This window comes from Gopherus flavomarginatus, chromosome 4 (genome assembly GCF_025201925.1).
Source record: "Gopherus flavomarginatus isolate rGopFla2 chromosome 4, rGopFla2.mat.asm, whole genome shotgun sequence".
In the NCBI taxonomy this organism is placed as follows: domain Eukaryota; kingdom Metazoa; phylum Chordata; order Testudines; family Testudinidae; genus Gopherus; species Gopherus flavomarginatus.
In genome coordinates, this window is record NC_066620.1 from 122,302,990 (window position 1) to 122,325,321 (window position 22,332).

The window sequence follows — 22,332 nt, forward strand, 5'->3', positions numbered from 1 at the left end:
AACAACCTTTTCTTGTTTGTTCCAGCCAAACCACTGAAGAAGGAAATACCTGCAGTAGCTCTAAAAGAACCTGGTAAAACCTGTAAAAGTCTCTTTTAGAAGCTCATTTCCTTAATTTAAACTTAAAACTAAATTAACTCAAGTCACTGTTAGGGGAAGGGATGGGAACTGCACTGTGCTAGAAGAGAACAGATTGGCCAATTTACTCAAATTTATTAGAATGGCTATGGAGCATGATAACCTAGCCATTCTGTTGTACCTGAGAGCCAATTACGTGAAGGTAAGCATGACACCATTATTCTTTTGAATGTTAGATTTTGATTTCAGCTTCCTCACTTTTTTTTCTTCAAGGGAGGAAGTAAGTCTGGCTCTGGGATTCAAATACTTTGAGACTGGAAAAGGAAGATACAGTGTATCAGGGTTCCCCCCACCCCTTCCTTCAAACAACTAAACTCAATTATTTCCTCCAACCAGCCTTCATTTAAATAGAGAAGACAAAATGGCTTCTTGCAGCCAGACTCTCCTCTGATTTCAGGCTGGATCCATTTCTCAGATCCGCCCAAACACTGCCTTAACTCTTCTTATAGTCCTGCTTGATGGCCCATTTTCTAGATGAATCCAGTGTCTCCAGATGGGTTTTCTGGCAATCTTTCCAATTAGCACAAACACCTGTGCTAGCTAGCCTACTTAGGGAAATATTACCTTCTCCCCGCCATAGGGTGAGGCATGTAAACCCATCCCAGTAGTCAATAAGTATGAAGAACCTAATAATGAGGAAATGAGAATTATGACTTTGGATCAATGATGCTTTAGAAAGAAATATCTTCCAATAATTAAATATCAAACACTGGTACGTAAATTAGACTGAATACATGATATTTTCCATACTACTTTTGATCTAGACTCCATTGTGTTTGTCAGTATTAGAATGCTATTTTTCATCTGCTGCACATAAATTTTTCAGCTGAACTGAGACAAATGCTGCTAACCACCAGACTTATTGAGATGTCTGTTAAGTGTCTCGATTGTTTCTTCCCTTTCTTGTGTGCATGCTATATGCATATTCTGAAGCCAGTTTTCCATGTGTACTGTACATGCTTGCTGAAATAAGTGGAACTTTTCAAGCTCCATATATACACCTTACTGGCTAGCCTGGCTTTCTGTACAATGAGAATATCTTAACGAGAGACAGATGTTGTTTGTATGCATTGTAAAGTTTGTTTCTTAGAATATATTCATTTATTTTACAGTATCTGTGGAAAGTCATAAGGTAAAAGGTAAGTAACTGCATGCGTTTTTAAAATAAAAGTGAAAAACTATGTATTTATAGTTATTAATACAAAAGTACTGCATCACTGTCATTAGAGATATATAAAGATTTGATTTGATTAGAGCCATATGGATTTTTTTTGAAAGAATAGCAATGTCTCGACTTTTTCCACCTAACAAGCTGCTCCAAGAGCCAGTTGTCTTTTCCCTGAAGACTCCATAGAGTTCCTGGTGGCAGATTCCTCAGTCTTTCTGATTCAGGAGCTATTGCCTACCCAGCCTAAATCTATAAAGGGCTAGATCCACAAAGGGACTTAAGTACCTAAAGCCCAGTGCCTAAGTCCCTTTGTGGAACTGGGCCAAGGATCTTAAGGAGGGCAGGAAGTAGGTCCACCCAACTCCTTACATAGACATAGGATATTGTGAAAAGGGAAACACGTCTCTAATTTTCCTGCCCACATTTTTTCATGACCCATGGACTAAATGGTTGTTTTCTTAACAGAGCAGGACAAGGTTTTATACAGAGCGAGAAAGGGGACATCCTGTTTAGCAGCTTTGTCTTCCAATTATTATTGCTTTTAACTCTGCATTAATACTGTAGGTAGGTGGGTAAAAAGGCTTAGATCCACTGGAGCTTTCTCTGTGGCTTTGCTCCTTCAGCTGAGTGCTCTCCACTGTGAGGGCGTGTTGCAGAATCAGACCCTGTGTCAGGAATGTAAAGAAAATCAAAGCTGACATTCTCTGTATCAGGCATATATAAGGTTTCTGGTTCAAAGGGTAAATTCATAATGCTACTATCATTTTGCAGTTAAACAAAACAGAAACTAGACTAATTTAGATGTTACTTTCTTTATGCTCCACCAGCCAAACTAGAGAACCTAATGAAAACAAGTATGTTAAAGAAAGCCTTTGCATTTTGGAAATTCTAGAAAGCCAAAGTGAGAAATAAATGTCATTTTGTAACCATGGGCAATCAAAAAAGCTGTTTTCCTCCTTGCTTGGAGCTGTTGAGCAAATCCTTTTTGTATACATGATTATCGCTCCTGTGATGCTATACTATATGTCATTGTTGGGAGGTCATTTTTATGGAAATCATGCCAAAATCTTTGGGCCCAGACCTGCCAGGTTCTGAACGTCTTCAGCACCTATCAGCATCTATGGGAGTTGAAAGAGTACAGCATCTGCACCTTTTAGGATTGGACATGAGGTTTTCTTCTGATGACTTTCAGAAAATGTTCTCTTGAACTCTTTATAAAGTGCTGTAATCACAGCTCATAGAATCATATAATATAGAATCTTAGAATCCTAGGACTTCAAGAGGTCATCGAGTTCAGACCCCTGCAGATGTCTTTCCGTTTCTTACTGGTTTCTTAATTTGGGTTATATGGAAAGCTGTCAGTTGGAATTCAGAAAGACCACAGCTTTTGAAATAGCAGAGCTCTTGGTGCAGTAGTTTCCTGTTCTGAAGAGTGTGCCAAGTCTGGGTACAAAATCCTCCAGTGAACTCTGTGCTGCAAAATTAGATAATAGCGGTTGGTCTGTTCACGAAAACTGCTTTTAACATTGATTTTGAAGAGAAGGTATAATGTATGAGTGTCACTGAAACTAGATGATCACAGTCATCATTCCTGGCTTTAAAAATCTATGCATCTATGAATTGTAGTGGAAGATACTTCTACAGCAGATGCATGGCTTAGTGTAGAAAATATTATTGCCTGATTTTTTTGCATTATATCAGTCACCAATATTTGTGTCATTTCTGCTATGAAAAGAGAAATCCATCAATCAAAAAATTTAGTGAGACTCATACGTTAGTTTGATTACAGCCATTGCACTTTTAAGCAGGTCTGAAAAATTAACATCTAGCTTGAGAAGTGCATCTATATTGTTGGGTGAAAAAGCGCAGTCCATACCAATTATTAAGCTTAACTAATTTAAAGCTTTAGTAGGAACATTTTAGGACAATATATTACCATCTTGATCAAGCATAAATCTTAAGTAAAGCATATATGAGAATAGCATTATCATCAGTTACCATCAGCCTACCTGGGTGCAGGTAGGCTATTTTTGTCATCAGCAGATCCATGCTGATCCGAGCTGGTGTAAATCCTACTTTGCTCCACCCCCACCCTCCTCTTATTAAACACATCCTTTATACCTTGTTTCATAACATTACACAGTTAGAGGTTATTAAAACTACCTCATCTATAAACATTCTATTCTAAGCATATTTTCATATACACTAATCCGAAATCCTCTTAACGGATACATTTTTACATATCATGTTAAAATTCTAATTCATACCTTCTTAACTATTTTTTTAGCCATTACTATCCTTCTTCTTATTCAATCCAGCTGTATTTTCATTGCTTTCATGTATTCCATTATTTCTTACAATAATTGTCACATCAAAAAAAGGTCCCTCTTAAGCAAAATAAGCTGCCACGGGATAAGAGGGAAGGTGCTCTCATGAACTGGAAACTGGTTAAAAGATAGGAAACAAAGGGTAGGTATAAATGGTCAGTTTTCAGAATGGACAGAGGTGAATAGTGGTGTCCTCCAGGGGTCTGTTCTAGGATCAGTCCTATTCAACATGTTCACAAATGATCTGGAAAAAGAGGTAAAGCGTGAAGTGGCAAAATTTGCAGATGATACAAAATTACTAAAGATAGTTAAGACTCAGGCAGTCTGCGAAGAGCTACAAAAGGATCTCCTAAAACTGGGTGACTGGGCAACAAAATGGCAGATGAAATTTAATGTTGATAAATGCAAAGTAATGCACATTGGAAAGCATAATCTCAACTATACATATGAAATGATGGTGTCTAAAGCAGTTGTTACCACTCAAAAAAGAGATCTTGGAGTCATTGTGGATAGTTCTCTCAAAACATCCTCTGAATGTGCAGCAGCAGTCAAAAAAGCAAACAGAATGCTGGGAATAATTAAGAAAGGGATAGATTATAGGACAGAAAATATCATGTTGCCACTATATAAATCCATGATATACTCACATCTTGAATACTGTGTGCAGATGTGGTCGCCCCATCTCAAAAAAGATATATTGGAATTGGAAAAGGTTCAGAAAAGGGCAATAAAAATGATTAGGGGTATGGAACAGCTTTCCTATGAGGAGAGATTAACAAGACTGGGACTTTTCAACCTGGAAAAGAGATGGCTAAGGGGAGATATGATTGAGGTCTATAAAATCATGACTAGTGTAGAGAAAGTAGATAAGGAAGTGTTGTTTACTACTTCTCATAACACAAGAACTAGGCGTCACTAAATGAAATTAATAGGCAGCAGGTTTAAGACAAATAAAAGGAAGTATTTCTTCACACAATGCACAATCAATCTGCGGAACTCCTTGCCAGAGGATTTTGTAAAGGCCAAAACCATAACAGGGTTCAAAAAAGAACTAGATAAATTCATGGAGGATGGGTCCATCAATGGCTATTAGCCAGGATGGGCAGGGATGATGTCCCTAGCTTCTGTTTGCCAGAAGCTGGGAATGAGCAACAGGGGATGGATCACTTGCTGATTACCTGTTCTGTTCATTCCCTTTGGGGCACCTGGTGTTGGCCACTGTCGGAAGACAGAATACTGGGCTGGATGGACCTTTGGTCTGACCCAGTAGAACCTCTCTTATGTTCTTTCTTATCCACTTCTTATGGCCTTGGAATTGCTGGTTGGCTCATTCTGTTAGTAAATTTCTATCCTCCCTATTCAGTTTTACTAGGGAGGCCTTCACCTAGGTAGTCAGTTATACATGAGTCTCATTTGTTTTGCCCTGTTATCTATACAGAGCAAGAACCTACCCTGTTGACAAAACACAAACCAACCTTCTAATTTCTTACAAGACACATAGAGAAGGTAGAAAAGTTCCCTTTTACATTTTCTTTGTTGTAGTCAGTCAACAATCTATATTAGATTAAATTAGCAAAAATCCACCCTGGGATAACTATAAGTTTCAGTGGAGTTTCACTTATTAACATTTAGTATGAATTTAATACTAATTTTGAAACTCCCACATGGTTTGTTTCATAATGAAAAGACTGTAATGATTAAAATACTGCTACCATTTCCTTCACTGCTCAGCAAGACTCAAAGGTGGAATTCTTTTGTATTGTATGGACCAAATCTTTGTATTGTGGGCTAAATTCCTTTAGGCTGAAGTAGTTACACCTTAAACTAGGACTAAATATGGCCCTTGTCTTTTATATCTATTTATTTGCCCATTGCTGCTTTTCATCCGCTTACTTAGCATCTTCCTATTGTGAAAACAGTTGTTAGGGGGCTTATTCCTTCACCCTCTCACTTCCCTGGTCCTTCTCGCATGAACAGAGAGCAACAATACCCAAAGTCCAAAGAAGCAAACAATTTAATGTTTATTGGGGTGAACTTCCAGCAAGCATGATTCCCGTTTCCTTCCTTAGTGTCCCCCTTCCCAGCTCTGATACCACAGAGCCTTGCCTGTGTCCCTGTTCCTGTTCCCATTTCTCCCTTTAGCAAAACATGATCCCAATTCCCCCACCCCCATCCCCAGTCCCTATTCCCATCCCCCCCATTACTTCCTGATTGATTGCAGACTATATAGTAAAACTTGAGTTCTGCTTAGCTATACCTTAACCACTCGTTTTACTGAAATTTAACTCACCAATCCTAACATATTGTAACATGGTTATTTAACCAATTATATCCCACCACCCTAATTGGTTTACACTCTAGAAAATTAATTATACAGCAGACATAAAAAAAATCACAGAACCTGACAGATTATACACATAAACAATAGGGAAGTGGAGACTACAGTGATAGAACAATACAGAAATGAGAATTTCACATCCCAGCTATCGATAAGTGAGTTCTTGCCAGACAGGATGCTATCAAACTAAGTTTCCTTTTACATCTTCTAGACTCTTCCCTTTCTCTGGAGGTGATAGGAATATCAGGACAGGACTGTATTCCTAACAGCCCCATAGCACCTTATTTCAATGTGACTAGTTTGGAATGTGAGGATGTGACCATACATTTCCCAGTTTATGACTGGTCTCTGCTGCTTAGCTGAAAAATCAGGCCTCAGATTGTCACAGTAAGAGAAGGCCATTACACAGACAGTGATTTTTGATTCTTTCTTTTATACCTCTATAACTAGCTAAGTGATAAGAATACACCTAAATTCTTAAAGTATAGGCCTTTGCAGACAGGCCTGAATATCTATATCCTAACAACAGTTCAAGCTTAGCATCTGTCAGGATGCAGTTTGGCTATCAAACTCAGTAACTGCTGCTGAAGCCTGAACATTCTGAAGCATATTCAGTGTGGGGAACAATCATGGTGTGATTACAAGCAGAGTTTTTGTTTAAACTTTCTTCTTCGGTAATTGAAAAGAGTTCCTCTGGTCTCTCTCCAGTTCAGAACATTAAGAACAGCCATACTAGGTCAGACCAATGTCAGTCTAGCCCAGTATCCTGTCCAGCACGTGGCTGGAGCCAAAAGCTTATGACAGAATTAGTAGAACAGAAGAATTATTGAGTGATCCATTCCCTGTCGTCCAGTCCCAGCTTCTGGAAGTCAGAGGTTTTGTGACTTCCGGATCTGGGATTGCATCCCCGACCATTTTGGCAGGTAGCTATTGATGGACCTATCCTCCATGAACTTATCTAATTCTTTGTTGAACCAGTTACATTTTTGGCCTTCACAACATCACCCAGCAATGAGATCCACAGGTTAACTGTGCGTTGTGTGAAGAACCTCTTCCTTATGGTTGTCATAAACCTGCTGCCTATTAACTTCACTGAGTGACTCATAGGTAGGACAAGAAGTAATGGGCTTAATCTGCAGCAAGGGAGATTTAGATTAGATATTAAGAAAAACTTTCTACTTATTAGGGTAGTTCAGTTTTGCTTCCAAGAGAGGTGGGATTCCTGTCATTGGAGGTTTTCAAGAACAGGCTGGACAAACACCTGTTAGGGGTGGTCTAGATTTACATGGTCCTGCCTCAGACCAGGTGTCCCTTCCAGCCCTACATTGCTATTATTCTAGACATGTATAATCTTAGTCTGAATGTAACACATTCTTATAAAAATTCTATTATAACCAAACCAAAATGAATGCAGCAAACCCAGGGAATTTTATGCAACGCTACTCTTTGAACATCAGTAATGTCTGTGTCTGTCAAGTCATGTACCTATCTTAGAGTTTTATACAGCTGCCTATCACTGTAGTATCTGGACATCTTCCAAATAAAATTTATAGGAATGGCAACATCTCTAGTAGGTTTCATGGAGTTTCTGCCACCCTCTCTTTTTGTGATCAAAACTTTACTTGAAGTAGAGGGGTGTTTTGACTTTTAATATTTTTAGTTTACTTTTTAAAAATTTCTTTTGTTTGGGGTGAGATGAGGGGGTAGTTATGAGGCAGAAGGTGACAGAGAATACTTTGTTCCCAGATGTCACATGATTTGACTTGGGCTTTTTGACCTGCACTGTCCCTGAGGAGTGCAGCCATGTTGGTGTTTCATAGATCAAAATATCTCCATACCTTTAGTGGAATGTTTACAAGGATTTCTTACTTTGATCTACATTCAGTGGGACACTTTTAATTTCAGCATGAACTTTATCTATGTTCTGGAATAAAAAATGCGTTTTATACCCAGTTAGTATAGAAATGACAGTGCAGCAGCTTTGAAAATTCATTAGCTCTGAGTGGTACGTGGTAATCTTGAAGAGATTTCCCTGTGGGCAAAGAATCTCAAAGTGAAAATTATGACAGAGTAGGGAAGTTTATTGCTGTTTTTAATTTTAAGCTTTGTTGTTCAGTGATGGAGAAAAGCTAATCTCTTAACCCAAGAAAGGTCCAAACCAACCCCCCTGAGTCTAGATATCACCAAATCTTTTTTGCACGGTGGGGACGGAATGTAGGGAGGTAAGGTTTGGCATCTGGATCCAATTTCATGATTGGCCTCTATCATTTTAATCAACTTAGCCAAAACCTTGAATCCAAATGGCCTCGAATGTTGGGAGCCTGGAAATCTGGAACTGAGTTTTGCAGGTCAGCCTCATCTTTTTCTTAACACTTGAAAAGTCCTGGCACTTGCTATCCAGCTTCTTTAGGATTTCTCTGACAAAGAATCAAAGTGTCAAAAGTTTCTTCTTCATAGATTTAGAATGTTTTTGAGGAAACTTAACCCTGTGTCTAGCTTGTTATATGCCTGCTGAGTGAACTGAGTTAGTGAAGTCCATTTATTTTCAGTAGATTTATTTTACTATCAAATTCTTGGTTCTCAGGCCATCATGTGCAGACTATATATATTAGAATGACCTCACCAACATTTTTTCATTTTTATGCTTTCTCATAATTTTTTTCTCTTTGCTATGTCTTTCTCCTGATTTGATAAATGCAAGATCATCAGAAAAATTGTTTTTATTAACAGACAAGCACTTTATACTGCAGTATGTTCTACGCTAGCTTTGCTGTCCTTTGCTGTTTTAATCTTGCTTATAGCAAATGCTGTTTTGGGTTGCTAGCTGGTATCTTTGAAGTATTTCTGCAGACTGTTTTTCATTCCATCAACATTTTGAATTTTCAGAAACTGGACAAGCCAAACAGCAAGTCGTTGCAGTTCCAGCTAAGAAAGGTAAATGTAGTTTGAGAAAACAAGCATGTTTAAAAATTCATTTGGTCCTTATCATAGTAGTTTTGTGGCTATATGCACATTTTAAAATGCATTTAGTACCAGCTTCCACTGCTCTTATTCACAGTGAGTGGCACCTTACAATAGGCTCAATCCTACTAAACCAATAAAGCACATAAGCACGTGCTTAATTTTTGCTAAGTGCTTAAGTTCCATAGAAGTCAATGTGACTACTCACGTTCTTAGGCCTGGCCTACACTTTAGAATGTAAATTATCATAGCTACAGTGCTCATGGGTGTGAAAAATCTACAACCAGCACTGTACCTTTGCTGATCTAACCTCCAGTGTAGATGCAGCTAGGATGATGGAAGAATGCTTCTGTTGCCCTAGTTACCATTGCTCAAGGGAAGTGGTTTTTCTACATTAACAGGAAAAAAACCTTTCCAATTCTGTAGGATGAATCTACAGTACGCCTGTGCCAGCATAACTACAATGCCTCAGTTATGACATTATATTCTCTGTAGTGTAGACAAGCCTTTAAAGTTGAGCATTTGCTGGCATGTTCTGGTGAAGCGGGGTCAGAGTCCTCAGGATGTTGCTGGATCAAACCCTTGTGAATAGCCCCATTGATTTCAACAGGGACTACTCAATGTGTGTAAACATGGGAGACTGTAGCCATTCATATTTACATTAGTTTTAAAAGCAAAATCCTTGAATGTATTTTTTTTTTGCAATGGACTGTAGCATAAAGTTTTATACTGAATGTTTTCTTGTGCCAGGTTGAAAAAAACAAATGAAAAGGATGCTGCTATCAATGAAAACTCTATCAATACAAACAAACAAATTTATTTCCTTATGTTTAGGGACCTACCAAATTCACAATCATGAAGAACATGCCACGGACCATGATATCTGGTCTTTTGTGTGCTTTTACGTTATCCTATACAGATTTTGGGGGGAGGGGGACCAGCGTTTCTCAAACTGGGGGTTCTGACCCAAAGGGGAGTTGCAGGGGGGTCACGGTATTGCCACCCTTACTTCTTTGCTGACTTCAGAGTGGGGCAGCCAGACAGTGGTGGCTGTTGGCTGGGCGCCCAGCTCTGAAGGCAGCACTCTGCCAGCAGCAATACCATGCCCCCTTACTTTTGCGCTGCTGCTGTTGGTGGCTCTGCCTTCAGAGCTGGGCTCCTGGCCAGCAGCTGCCGCTCTCCAGCTACTCAGCTCTGAAGGCAGCGGTGCCACCAGCAGCAGTGCAGAAGTAAGGGTAGCAGTACCGCAACCCCCCCCTACAATAACCTTGCGACCCCCCTCCCCACACACACAACTCCTTTTTGGGTCAGGGCCCCTACAATTACACCACCATGAAATTTCAGATTTCAATAGCTGAAATCATTAAATTTATGATTTTTAAGTTCTATGACCATGAAATTGACCAAAATGGATTATGAATTTGGTAGGGCCCTACCTATGTTACCAAAAATACCTTAGATTGTTGAAAGTAAAATAATTTTCTCGACACAGTTTACCTCGACACAGTTGCAATTTATCCTTTGTTTACTTTTTGCATTTCTCTCAACTTGTTGAATGAAATTCAGTTAAAACATTTTCCCTTACAGTTTCTTTTTGTGTTTCAAACACTGCAGGAGATTTCATTTGGCCTAAGGATTTGTAAGAACTGCATTTTATAGATATTAAATGTTGGACCAGATTTAAGCTGGCACTACACTTTATCACTAAACACAGATGTTTGCAAATTTTTCTTCCCTAAATAATAAGAATTTATACATTCTATTAAATGCACTTACTGTTCTCCTGAGGATCTTGCATATTCCCAATTATGTTATGTTAAATGTCAGAAAATATGAAGGCCTCTATTTGGGTGTGTGCCAGGAGGAACTGTGACCTTCTTTTGTGGGTGTGGCAACACTTCCTGGACATCCACCTGTTAGCTGATTTGCTAAATAACCACAGGGACCAAATAATCTCTCACACCATTCGTGCAAAGGAATTAAATAAGTATTTCAATGATATAATCCCAGTGATGTCAGTAGGACTATTCATACTTAAAGTGAAACATGTGCATAGTCTCTGATTCAGCAAGCCACTTATCTTAGGGTTTTGTACAGGCACTCATCATTAGTATGGAGTATAGGGACTGTTACTGAGGGAGGCCCTTGCATGACTATGCAAAGCAAAGCCTCTGGTGTGGCTCCCTGTGCAGTCATGCCAGGCTCATCACAACCTGGCCTGAGGTTTCTTTCAAAACAAAGAAGGAAATGTTGTATTATTCATTTTTGAAAAAAATGAAGTATCCCCTTTCACTTTATCCGTTTCCTTTATAAGATAGGTCAAAAAATGTGTTACCAGTTTATTGTGAGGAAGGGAGGTTATCTTGTGGTCACAAGACTTTGAAATAATTTCCTTCAAAGAAATCTGTAGACATTTAATTACTTCAGAAAGGCTTTGTGTGGGGGGCAGCACTTCTGACTGGAAAACCTTATCTTTGTTTTGCAGCAGTACCTGAAAAGAAGGAAGAAAAAACAGCGAAGGTTGTGGAGCAAGGTAAAGAGAAACTTGAAATATTTTGACATTTTCTGCTTTAGAAAGACAATGGCACAGGGGAAAAAAACAGACAACTTCATGGCAGTAACCTTTAAATTCATTACTCTGTCAGTCTGTGCCATTGATCTGTTCACTTTGCCAGAGAAGAGAGAATTTCAGATAGGATTCTGGCTCAGTCTCTTGCTTACATAATACAAAACACACAGAGATGCTTCAAGTGAACAAACCATTCTGGAGTCTTAACATTTCCACTAATATGAAAGCAGTGGCTTTCATTCAGCAACAGGGGGTCTCTGTTTAAAAAAAAAGAGGCAATCATGTGGTAGGACAAGTGGAGCTTCAACCATCTGTGGATCAGATTCTCAGCTGGGATAAATGAATGTAGCTCCATTGACATCAACAGAGCTGTGCCAGCTTACACCACTGAGGATCTAGTGCTATGTCTCTACAAAGGTTTGGAGATTGCATTGCATCCTAAGAAAAACTGGAAGGCTGATGGCCTGTCTTAGGCTACGACTACAAGTGGAGCTTGGCGGTGTGTGGAGGGGGTGATTCCTAGCTCATGTAGACGTACTTGTACTAGCTCTCATTGAGCCAGCGTGCTAAAATTAGTAGTGTAGCCAAGGTAGCATGGGCAACGCAAGCAACAGCACAGGTTAGCCACCCTGAATACCTGAATGAGGTCCAGGCAGTTTGTACTAGGGGTGGCTTGCCTGTTTTGCCACTTGCCTCTGCCCATGCTACCTTGGCTACACTACTATTTTTAGTGTTAGCTTGATGAGAGATATTGTGAGTTCAGCTGTGCATGCTGGGAATCAACCCCCCCGCCCCCAGCTGCAATGGTAGATGTAGCCTTACACTCATGTAAAAACCCATTGAGTAAAATTCTGGTCTTTTTTTGTGAAAAACTTCAGTAAAAGGGCTTTAGTAAAGGGTGTTAGGAGAGATCCTTTTACCTCTCACCCTAGAGATGGGCCAAAGGCCACTTGAGTAGTCTGCTTGAGGCCTGCTGCAGGCATCCTACGCTGGACTATGATGTAGTAGGTCTAGCAGCTCACTCACTGCACCATCCCACACATGGACATGCCTCTAAAACTAAGCAGTGACATCACTTGTGATATTAATTGTCAGAGTCCAGTGTTCAGTAAGAAAAAGGAAAGGAAGAATATCCATCCTACTGTAATGCTAGTTCAGTATTGCCAACCCCAAACATTCAGGAATTGGGGCCCCAAAATCATGAGATGGGTTAAAAATCATGAGTTTTTTTGTTTTTGTTTTTAAATCATCATTTGGGGTTCTATTTACTTGCCTTCTGGTATTTGAGCCTTAAGGATTTAGTTAGGTCATGTATTCAAGCTTTTCTCCACAAACATGAGGGCTAAAAATACAATTTTAATTTTAAGATTCTCACCTACTTGTCTGATTCTAGGGGCTGGGGTTTTACGAGCAACGAGTACAAAATACTGGGAGTCATAATAAAATCACGAGTTAGCAGCATTGCTAATTTAACAACCCTAGCAAGAATTCTAGTGTTTCAAAATAAAATGTTCATGTATTAAAACTGTTTTGCCTTTCATGTTAAATCACTCCTATATAGAACTGGGCAAAATAGTGGTAGGAAAATTATTATTGATAATATTTACTAGCTTTCATATTAGTGGAAATGTAGAGATTGGTGCAACCTTTGCAAAATGTTTAAAGGAGAGCAGGGTGGTTGGAAGACTTCAGGGTACAGGCAGAGCTTTAACTCCATCCCTTTATTGAGTGGCCAAAAGTAGTTGAGCAAATGGGGAGTGGGACAGGATATTAAGTTATTAGTAGAGGCTAGCAGTGAATTACTGCTTACCCTGCTTCCTCTATGCTCCTGGTCGGTCTGCACTTTGAGCTGGGGGGTAATTTCCAGCTTGAGTACATATGTGCATTCTAGTTTTGATTGAGCTAGCATGCTAAAAATAGAAGTGTAGCAAGCACAGCAGGATGGGATAGCCATCCCAAATAAAATCCTGCTCAGGACCCTAGGTATGTTCTTGGCAACTAGCCCATCTGACTGCTCGCACTGCCAGGGCTACATTTCTATTTTTAGCATGCTAGCTGGATTGGAGCTAGTGTGTGTTCATCTACTCAAGCTGGAAATTACCTCTGCAGCTGGATGTGTAGATGTACCCCCAAGTCACAATACTCCCTGGGTTACTGAAGACTGCTACAAAGGTGACTAATTAGTAGAAAATTGTACAGGTTGTTTTGATTTTTTGTGTGTGTGGTGGGGTTACATGTCCACTGCAAATTGGACTGAGTCCATGAACTCATTTCACATATTCTGTCAAGGAGCCATAAAATGGTAATGACTTCAATTCTAATCCTTAGCAGTTAAGGTTAATTTCTCTTGTTTGTTGACTAAAGATGTTTTTATGGGTTTCTTCTATTACAATACATTTTTTGTTAGCATTACATTTTTGCTCTCACAAGAAACAAAGGTTACTCTAAAGAGTTTTTTTGTTTTTGTTTTTTGTTTAGATAAACCAAAGCCGAAAGAAACAACTAAGCTTTATCACACATGCTCCCTATAACTGACTTAGTACCACCTTAAGCTCTACAGATGAAAGGAAGTATATGAGAGCCAAGTATTATTTATTATTATGGGAGGGGTGATTAAATAGAATAGGTTAAAGTAAACAGAGGTATTCATATAGAAATGCTAAGAAATTCTTTTCTATTTTAAAGCAGAGGATTAGGGTCTCTTTACTGTTTGCTCTCTGCTTCTTTTGGCCATGAGGAGATTTCTTACCTCTTTGCAACACTGCTGTGAAAAACCTAGATTACAAAAAAATAATATTTTACGGACAAAATTCTTCTCTCTGATTGTCACTGAGACTCCATTAGCCTCAGTAAGTATCTCAGCTGTGTATTCCGATGTCAGTGGAAGTTTAATGCTGAGAACCAGTGCAGAATAAAAACCAGAAGGCCTTGGTGTGAATTAGTGGTGCTATCCTGCATACCAGACTATAATTTTGCGATAATTATAATATAGTATTTCAACTATATGATAGATCTCAGACTGCTCATCTAGTCACAGTATGTCCTATATCTATTTATAATTTAAGCTAATATTTCCTAGCTTTCTTTTAATTCTTGAATGACGTCTGTATCAGATCCAGCACCATCCCAAAAGCTAAGCTTTTCCTGGCGATGACATTAATCTTGGCAGCATTTTCTGAATGGCTTTCTGGTTTATTGGATCACTTGGAATGTAAGGCCTAGTCAGTAACGATTCAGGCTTTGAGTTCACAAGTGTTTGATCTCTTGAAATCAAATCATTGGTGTGACATCTTTTGGAATAATGCAATAATGGTGCTGTTAGTAATGGAGATGCACATTACCTGAGTTCTTATAAGCAGGCTTCTGAACTTACTGGGTTTAGCAGTGTGTGATGCTAGGTGGCTTATTTTGCTAATATAATTAAATATATTGTCATTGCTGGAATTGACAACAAAAGCTGCATTCAAATCACATAAGGGGTCTTGACATAAGCGTTAAGGCACTGATTCCAAAGACAGAAATGCCATCTTTTGCCCATCCATTTGTTGCTTTGGGGTGTTGCAGGATGTGGCATGGTACACAGGACTGCCATTGGGTGACTCCTACAATACAGAGGCACAAAGATGTAGTTAATTTTCAGCCTTAGCTCTACATTTCATTGATAGTAACATTATATATGAATATTTAATATTGAGTCTCTTTAGTATTTGACTTTTTGATAGTAATATTTGATAGGTAACACTGTTTCACAACATTGGCATTGAATTGTTTCTTTTCTATACTTTGAGCATCAGATGGCTGAAACACTGATTGCAGAGTTTGGCATTTGAAAATATACAGACAATTTGTATATTTTAAGGATAAAAAAAAACTATCCCAACAAAATGATTCCCCCCCCATCTTCATTTAACAAACTTTCACCTGACCTTTTCTTTTGTAAATGTATCTATTTGAAAAAGAGGCTCTTTCTCTGTATGATCATGAATACAATGTAACACACTTCCATTGAACTAATTTATTCTACAGATTAGAGCTTTACTATAACCAGAAATGAGGTTTTATCAGCTTTTGGTCAACTTTGCTATATGCGAAGTCTCAGTATAACTGAATTCCCTATATGCAGATTTCCAGGTACTAGACTTGTCCTACAAAGAGCAAGGTACTAAAACAGAAACAAAAAGCTTCATTCTTTCACTGATAAATCTCTGAACATTGGATGTATGCCACATTTTACAAAGCTAGGATGAGAAAAAGTGAAGTGTGATTTCAGTCTTCCAATACAAGAGTGGTTTCAGAGTAGCAGCCGTGTTAGTCTGTATCCGCAAAAAGAACAGGAATACTTATGGCACCTTAGAGACTAACAAATTTATTTCAGCATAAGCTTTCATGAGCTACAGCTCACTTCTTCGGATGCACAGAATGGAACACACAGACAGGAGATATTTATACATACAGAGAACATGAAAAGGTGGAAGTATGCATACCAACAGGAAGAGTCTAATCAATTGAGATGAGTTATCATCAGCAGGAGAAAAAAAACTTTTGAAGTGATAATTGAGATGACCCAATTAAGTGTGAGGAGAACTTAACATAGGGAAATAGATTCAATTAGTGTAATAACCAATAAAAGAGGTTATTCATGTCTTTCAGCAAACTTTGACAAGTTTCAGACTTGCACTCCTATTCCCAGCAGAACTTAGGCCCAGGCCTGTTGTTTTCTGCAGGGAAAGCTAGGCTGTCTTCTGCCACAATGCTCTCCAGCATCTTCAAGCACTGGATTCTTGGCCCACTCCTAGCTCCTTAGAGCCAGATGACCTGATATTTCTCACACTTTCCTAGGAGAGCTGGGAAGGGGAAGCGTGGCAGAGAGCAAAGTAGGCCTGATTTTCCTAAATATTTTGTCTTCTGTTGGTGGCCTGCCTACCTTCCACCACCACTATTTGTCTGCAAATTATTATAGCAGCAACATGCAGCAGTCATGGACCAGGACCACATTAGTCTAGCTGCTGTACAAAACACATAACAAAAAAGTCACGGAATAATAGAAGTGTAGGGTTGGCAGGAACCTCAGGAAGTCATCAGTTCCATCTCCCTGCATTGAGGTAGGACCAAATAAACATAGACCAGGTGGTTGTCCAACCTGTTTTTAAAAAACTCCAATAATGGGTACTCCACAACTTCTCTTGGAAGCTTATTCCAGAGCTTAGCTACCATTAGAGTTAGAAAGTTTTTTTCCCTAATATCTAACCTAAATCTCCCTTGCTGCGGGTTAAGGCCTGTCACTGGGCACCTTTGTTCCTACCCAGTGAACTGCATTGCCTGGCCAGTTCAGATCATTTCACAGTCACACACAGGACTGGTTGTTTTTCACCAAGGTGTGTGTTTATTCCCCTCTTACACAGTAATACCATGCAATATAGGCTTACAGCAAGGATAAGCTTTCCTGCAGCTCTCACTCCCCAGCTGAGACTCACCCCAGAGCCATCTCCTGAACTTCACTTGCTTCCTGTTTCCTCCCCTTTTATTATGCACTGTTACCTTGTTAGCCCAATGATTGTCACCCAGGTGCCCACAATCCCCCATCAGAAATTGTATAATTGCCCTCAGCCTTCCTCAGGCTGCCACAATGTTAGTGATCAGGGTGCTGCTGGTAGTGCCCTTTCACAGGCTTATTACTTCATGGTCTACTTTCAGTAGACATGGAGAACAAGTGATGGCCATCCTCTTAATAACAGTCCTGAACATATTTGAACACTGTTATCAGGTTCTCCCTCAATCTTCTTTTCTCAAAACAAAATGTGGCCAATTTTTAAACCTTTCCTCCTGAGTCAGGTTTTCTAAACCTTTTATTATTTTTGTTGCCCTCCTCTGTACTCTCTCCAGTTTCTCCAAATCCTGCCTAAAGTGTGGTACCCAGATGGGGGCACAGTACTCCATCTGAGGCCTGACCAGTGCCAAGCAGAGTGGGACAATTACCTCCCATATCTTATATATGACACTCCAATTAATGCATGTCAGGATGATGTTAGCATGTTTCCCAGCTGCATCACATTGTTGACTCCAACTCAATTTGTGATCCATTCAAACCCCCAGATCCTTTTCAGGAATACTACCACCTAGCCAATTACTCTCTATTTTGTAGTTGTATGTTTGATTTTTCTTTGCTAAGTCAAGTACATTGTCCTTTTCTTTATTGATTAATCTTGTTGATTTGAAACCAATTCTCCGATTTGTCAAGTTTTTGTTTTTTATTTCTAATCCTGTCTTCCAAAGTGCTTTCAACCCCTCCCAGCTTAGTGTCATCTTCAAATTTCATAAGCATATTCTTTACCCTATTATCCAAGTCACAAAAGAAAATATTGAATAATACAGGACCCAAGACTGACCCGTGAAGAACCCCACTAGATATACTATTGCAGTTTGACAGAGAATCATTGATAATGATTCACTGAATACCATTTTTCAACAAGCTGTGTACCCACCTTATAGTAATTCCATCTAGAACATGTTTCATTAATTTGCTTATGAGAATATCATGAGGGCCTGTGTAAAAAGCCTTACTATATAATCAAGATATATCATATCTCCTGTTTCCTATCTATCCACTAGTCCAATAAACCTGACAGAGAAGGAAGTTAGGTTGGTTTGGTATGATTTGTTCTTGACAAATCCATGCTGGCTATTCCTTATGACCCTATTATCCTCCAGCTGCTTACAAATTAATTAATAATTCATTCCAGTATCTTTCCAGGTATCAAAGTTAAGCTGACTGGTCCATAAGTCCCTGGATCCTCTTTGTTCCCCTTTTTATAGAAAGGTACTATGTTTGCCATTCTCCAGTCTTCTGGAACTTCACAGATAGTCCAGGTGTCCTCAAAGATAATTACTAATGGTTCTGAGTTTGCTTCAGCTAGTTCCTTAAGTACCCTAGGATGAATTTCATCTGCCTCAGCCCACTTGAATACAACTAACATCTAAATATTCTCCAACCTGTTCTTTTCCTATTTTGGCTGGCGTTCCTTCCATCCTGTTGTTAGTATTACTTGCATTGAGTATCTGGTCACCATTAACCTTTTTAGTGAAGATTGAAGCAAAATAGGCATTAAACATCTCTGCTTTCTTGTTGTCATCAGTTATTACCTCTCCTTCCCCACTAAATAGAGGGCCTACATTTCTTCATCTTTCTCTAGCTTACAATGTTTTTAAAGAATCTTATTTTATTGCCTTTTATGTTCATTGCTAGGGTAACTCATTTTGTCCCTTAACCTTTCATGTTTGTTCCTACATGCTTGTGCGATTCTTTTGTTCTCCTCCTCATCAATTTGTCTATGTTTCCACTTCTTGTAGGATTCTTCTTTGATTGTTAGTCCTTCTCTTATTTCTGCTGGCCATGTAATGCACTTTCACTAAGGGGTTGAGGCACCTCAAAGCATTAAATGACCAGTAGGAGCAGAGGCATCTTTCCTAACCTGTTACCAAAGAATGGAGGAGGGTGGACAGACTATCTGTCCCCAAGAAGATACTGGGAGGATTCAGAAGTATCCAGCTTATTTTGCTGACCCCTTGAAAAATGAAGATGGCAAAAGTGAGTCACCGAAACATTATCTGAAGAGTTGAGAGTTGGAAATGGGTCACTTTGCTCCCTTCAGATGACAACTAAGATTAAAAGAATATCCTGGACCTGTGGGAGGATGCAAGATTTATTAAAGTTTAAACAAGCAAGTTTCATAGTGAAATCAACAAAACACATACTGTGAACTTAAACAGGCAGGCTTCACACAACACTTCTAATCAGTTCATCTCTTGCCATTTGTGCCATTGTATAGCTAGAGTTTCTCATACTGTCTAACTGGTTCATTATCTCATACAATTCAGTCTCTGTATTTCACAAACCAGGCTTTTGCTTGTGACTTTCACTGTATCTGTGCTAAATATTTCTTTACAGAACCTGTAAAAGAGAAAGAAGTGAAACCTCCAGCTGCAACAAAGGATAAAGGTAATATATCAGTAAAAAATACTACAATTGCCAGACGATTAGATTTTTTTTAATCCCCATTATATATGGATGTCTTTATTTGTAACATACAATATAGTTTTGGAATGATGAGGAAAATAATTTTTCAGAATTTAAGAAATATTGAGACTAATTATTACTGCCTGAATTGTAGGTGAAGAACAAAGCTGAGGCAATGCAAAAATGTTTGCAGTGAAACTCAGAATTATAGCCTCAGAGTTGAGAAGCATTTGATAAGGTTTGCAAAAGATTTCAGAAAATATGGCAAAAGTTTTAAAGTGATCTTTGTTCTCACATTGTAATTACATAAAATTTGTTGTTTTATTTTGCAAGCATATTAAACCTGATCAAAATCAGTGTTTTTGACTGAATTTTGAAATGCTTTTGGGGACTGTTTCAAACAATCAGTTGTCTGATTAAGCATTGTCACTGAGTCATCAGAGTTTAGCCTTTAACCCTTTGGTTTGTTAATTAAACTACTACATATTTTTACAGAGCATGTCAAAGAAAAGGAAGTAAAGCATCCTGCAGCTTTAAAAGATAAAGGTAATTATACACAATGTAAGAGGATGTTTGTTGGTTTAAAATTATCACAAGTAACTTTATTATAATTATAACTGATTCAAGGAGGGGCTTTCCTCTATCTTTAAAAATAATCTGAATATGAAAATTGTCAAAATCTTGTTTACCATATATACCATGAAAGGAGAGTCAAACAGTGTTATCTAACTAGAATGTAGAAGCCACAGAACTATTAATATACAAATGCTTCTTCATTATGAAAACTATCTTCATCAGTGATTAAGAGCTATAACCTCATCAAGATAAAGAACTGTTAGTGTCTTCTAGAGACAGTCGGAAAGTTCTGAATTGAACTGCTTGTATAAACCTGTGGCTGTAACATGAATAAAGTAAAACAGTAGCATATGAAATGGTATGAAAGTGTGATAGATAGTGACATGCCTTCTGGGTTTTGTAAAGGCCGAGGTTAAAAGCTCACTGCTTCAACCATTCAACCACCTGAGTCTTTTGAATTGCAAGTCTGTCTGACTATTTTTTGTCTCCCTTTCTTTCTCATGTAAGTTTAAAATTTCTTATGGCATTTTTTTCAAGTATAGATGGTTAACTCAACTAAGATTTCCCTCAAGTCACTGTTTTTCAGCATGCTGTGCCCCCTTCATTCCCTTTATTGCTACCCTCCACTCCAGAGTTACTTGCATTTCAAGGATGAAGAAATATGTGTATGTATATAATTTAAAAAGTGCTTTATTCTTCAGCATAAGAAGTATCCCCACATATGTAAATATAATAATATCTTATCTTAGATTACGGTAATTATTTTGTATTATTTCAAACAGGAGTAACTGAGGAATTTAGTTTATTTTCTCTATGTAGAATAACACTACATGTAAATTAGTGAACTGTAAAGAAAGAGACAGCAATTGAATTTCTAGATATATACTCAAGCCATGATAGTCATGCTGATTTACCACTTTATGATAAGGGCCCCTATCCCACAAACACAGTCACACATGAATAGTCCCACTCTTCAAGAGATTGTTCATATGAATTACACTTCTAGTATGCATGCACCCCATTGGACAAGATTGGATTCTTTCAGCAAGCAGTGTCCATTGGGGCCACATCTGCTCCCTGGATCTCTCATTCCCTCCCATCCAAGGGCATAAAGGGCACATCAGGGTCCAATTGTCCTTCAGTTTCTTCTCCTCATCCCTAACAGCAAGACAGAAATCTGCTTCTCTGTACACTGCATCATATAATTAACTAAGGGTGTTTTTCATGCTCATTGACATTAGATTTGTGTGTGTGTGTGTTTAGGGACTTGTCAGGTACTAAGATTTAGCTGCTGTGCCTGAAACAAACTCCCCAGCATTTAAAACTTGCCCATGTTGTGATGCAGCTATTTTGCCTAATGATGGGAGGTGCCTTTTTTTGCTTTGGAGATAGATGCTCTCTCAGGGACATGCCTATCTGTTGCTCCTTTCTCCAGAAGGCCATGTTACACTCCCAGACTAGGGATGATTTTAAAACTGGGGCTTTATTAAACTTACTATCCAAAAAACCAAATGCATGCAGCGTGCACAAGTCCCATACCCACTCAGTTTCACTGGAGCGCAGCAACCCTTCAGGGATAATATTTTGCTTCCCCACTGTACTCTCTTTTGCCTATTCAGTGCTGTTGGTTGTTGGCTGCGTGTGTGTTCTTGCTGTGTGTGTTGCACCAGCTTTGAATCAGAGCTTATGTGCATGGGATGCATTCAGTAGGTGCATTCAATAGGATAAGTAACTGCTTTTTCCAGTCAGTCAGGCCACACACCTACTTGAAGTTAAATATGTGCGTAACTGTTTTCAGGATCAACGCCTACGTGTTTTTTTTTAATTATATAAATTAACAAGTAAAAGAAATACAAGGTAAAATTGTGAAAAAAATCTCAATTAATAAACATTCATTTTATATAAGTACTAGCTTGTATATAAGTTTAAACATTATGAACCAAAAATATCCCTGTACTTTCCATCCAACCAGTCTTTGATGGGATAGTGAAAAGTTTGCTGAATCTCTTTTGGAAAGAAAAAGGTAGATGCTATGTAGGGATTTGGCATGCTAATGAAAATCAACTTAAGAGAAAGCAAAGGAAAGAACCAATATAGCTCTTATCAATTCAGCATCTGAAGTCCACAATTTCAAAAAAAGGAAACTACTGCACAAAATCTAGTTTCAATCATATGTACCCAAATGGCTGGCTTTGGACTTCAGGCCAAGTACTAATCCCTGTTACGGAGCTTGTGAGCTCA

At 38.6% G+C, this 22,332-nt stretch overlaps 1 protein-coding gene across 1 annotated transcript in view; it reads left to right on the forward strand.

Annotated features, from left to right (window-relative positions):
- Window positions 1-22,332, forward strand: part of LOC127050079 (triadin-like) — a 156,932-nt gene that overhangs the window by 45,170 nt on the left and 89,430 nt on the right. The window contains exons 8-14 of the mRNA XM_050951612.1: window positions 26-73; window positions 1,251-1,277; window positions 8,858-8,905; window positions 11,418-11,465; window positions 13,980-14,003; window positions 19,447-19,497; window positions 20,011-20,061. Of these exons, the coding sequence (XP_050807569.1) occupies window positions 26-73; window positions 1,251-1,277; window positions 8,858-8,905; window positions 11,418-11,465; window positions 13,980-14,003; window positions 19,447-19,497; window positions 20,011-20,061 (297 nt within the window). The remainder of the gene's footprint in view (window positions 1-25; window positions 74-1,250; window positions 1,278-8,857; window positions 8,906-11,417; window positions 11,466-13,979; window positions 14,004-19,446; window positions 19,498-20,010; window positions 20,062-22,332) is intronic.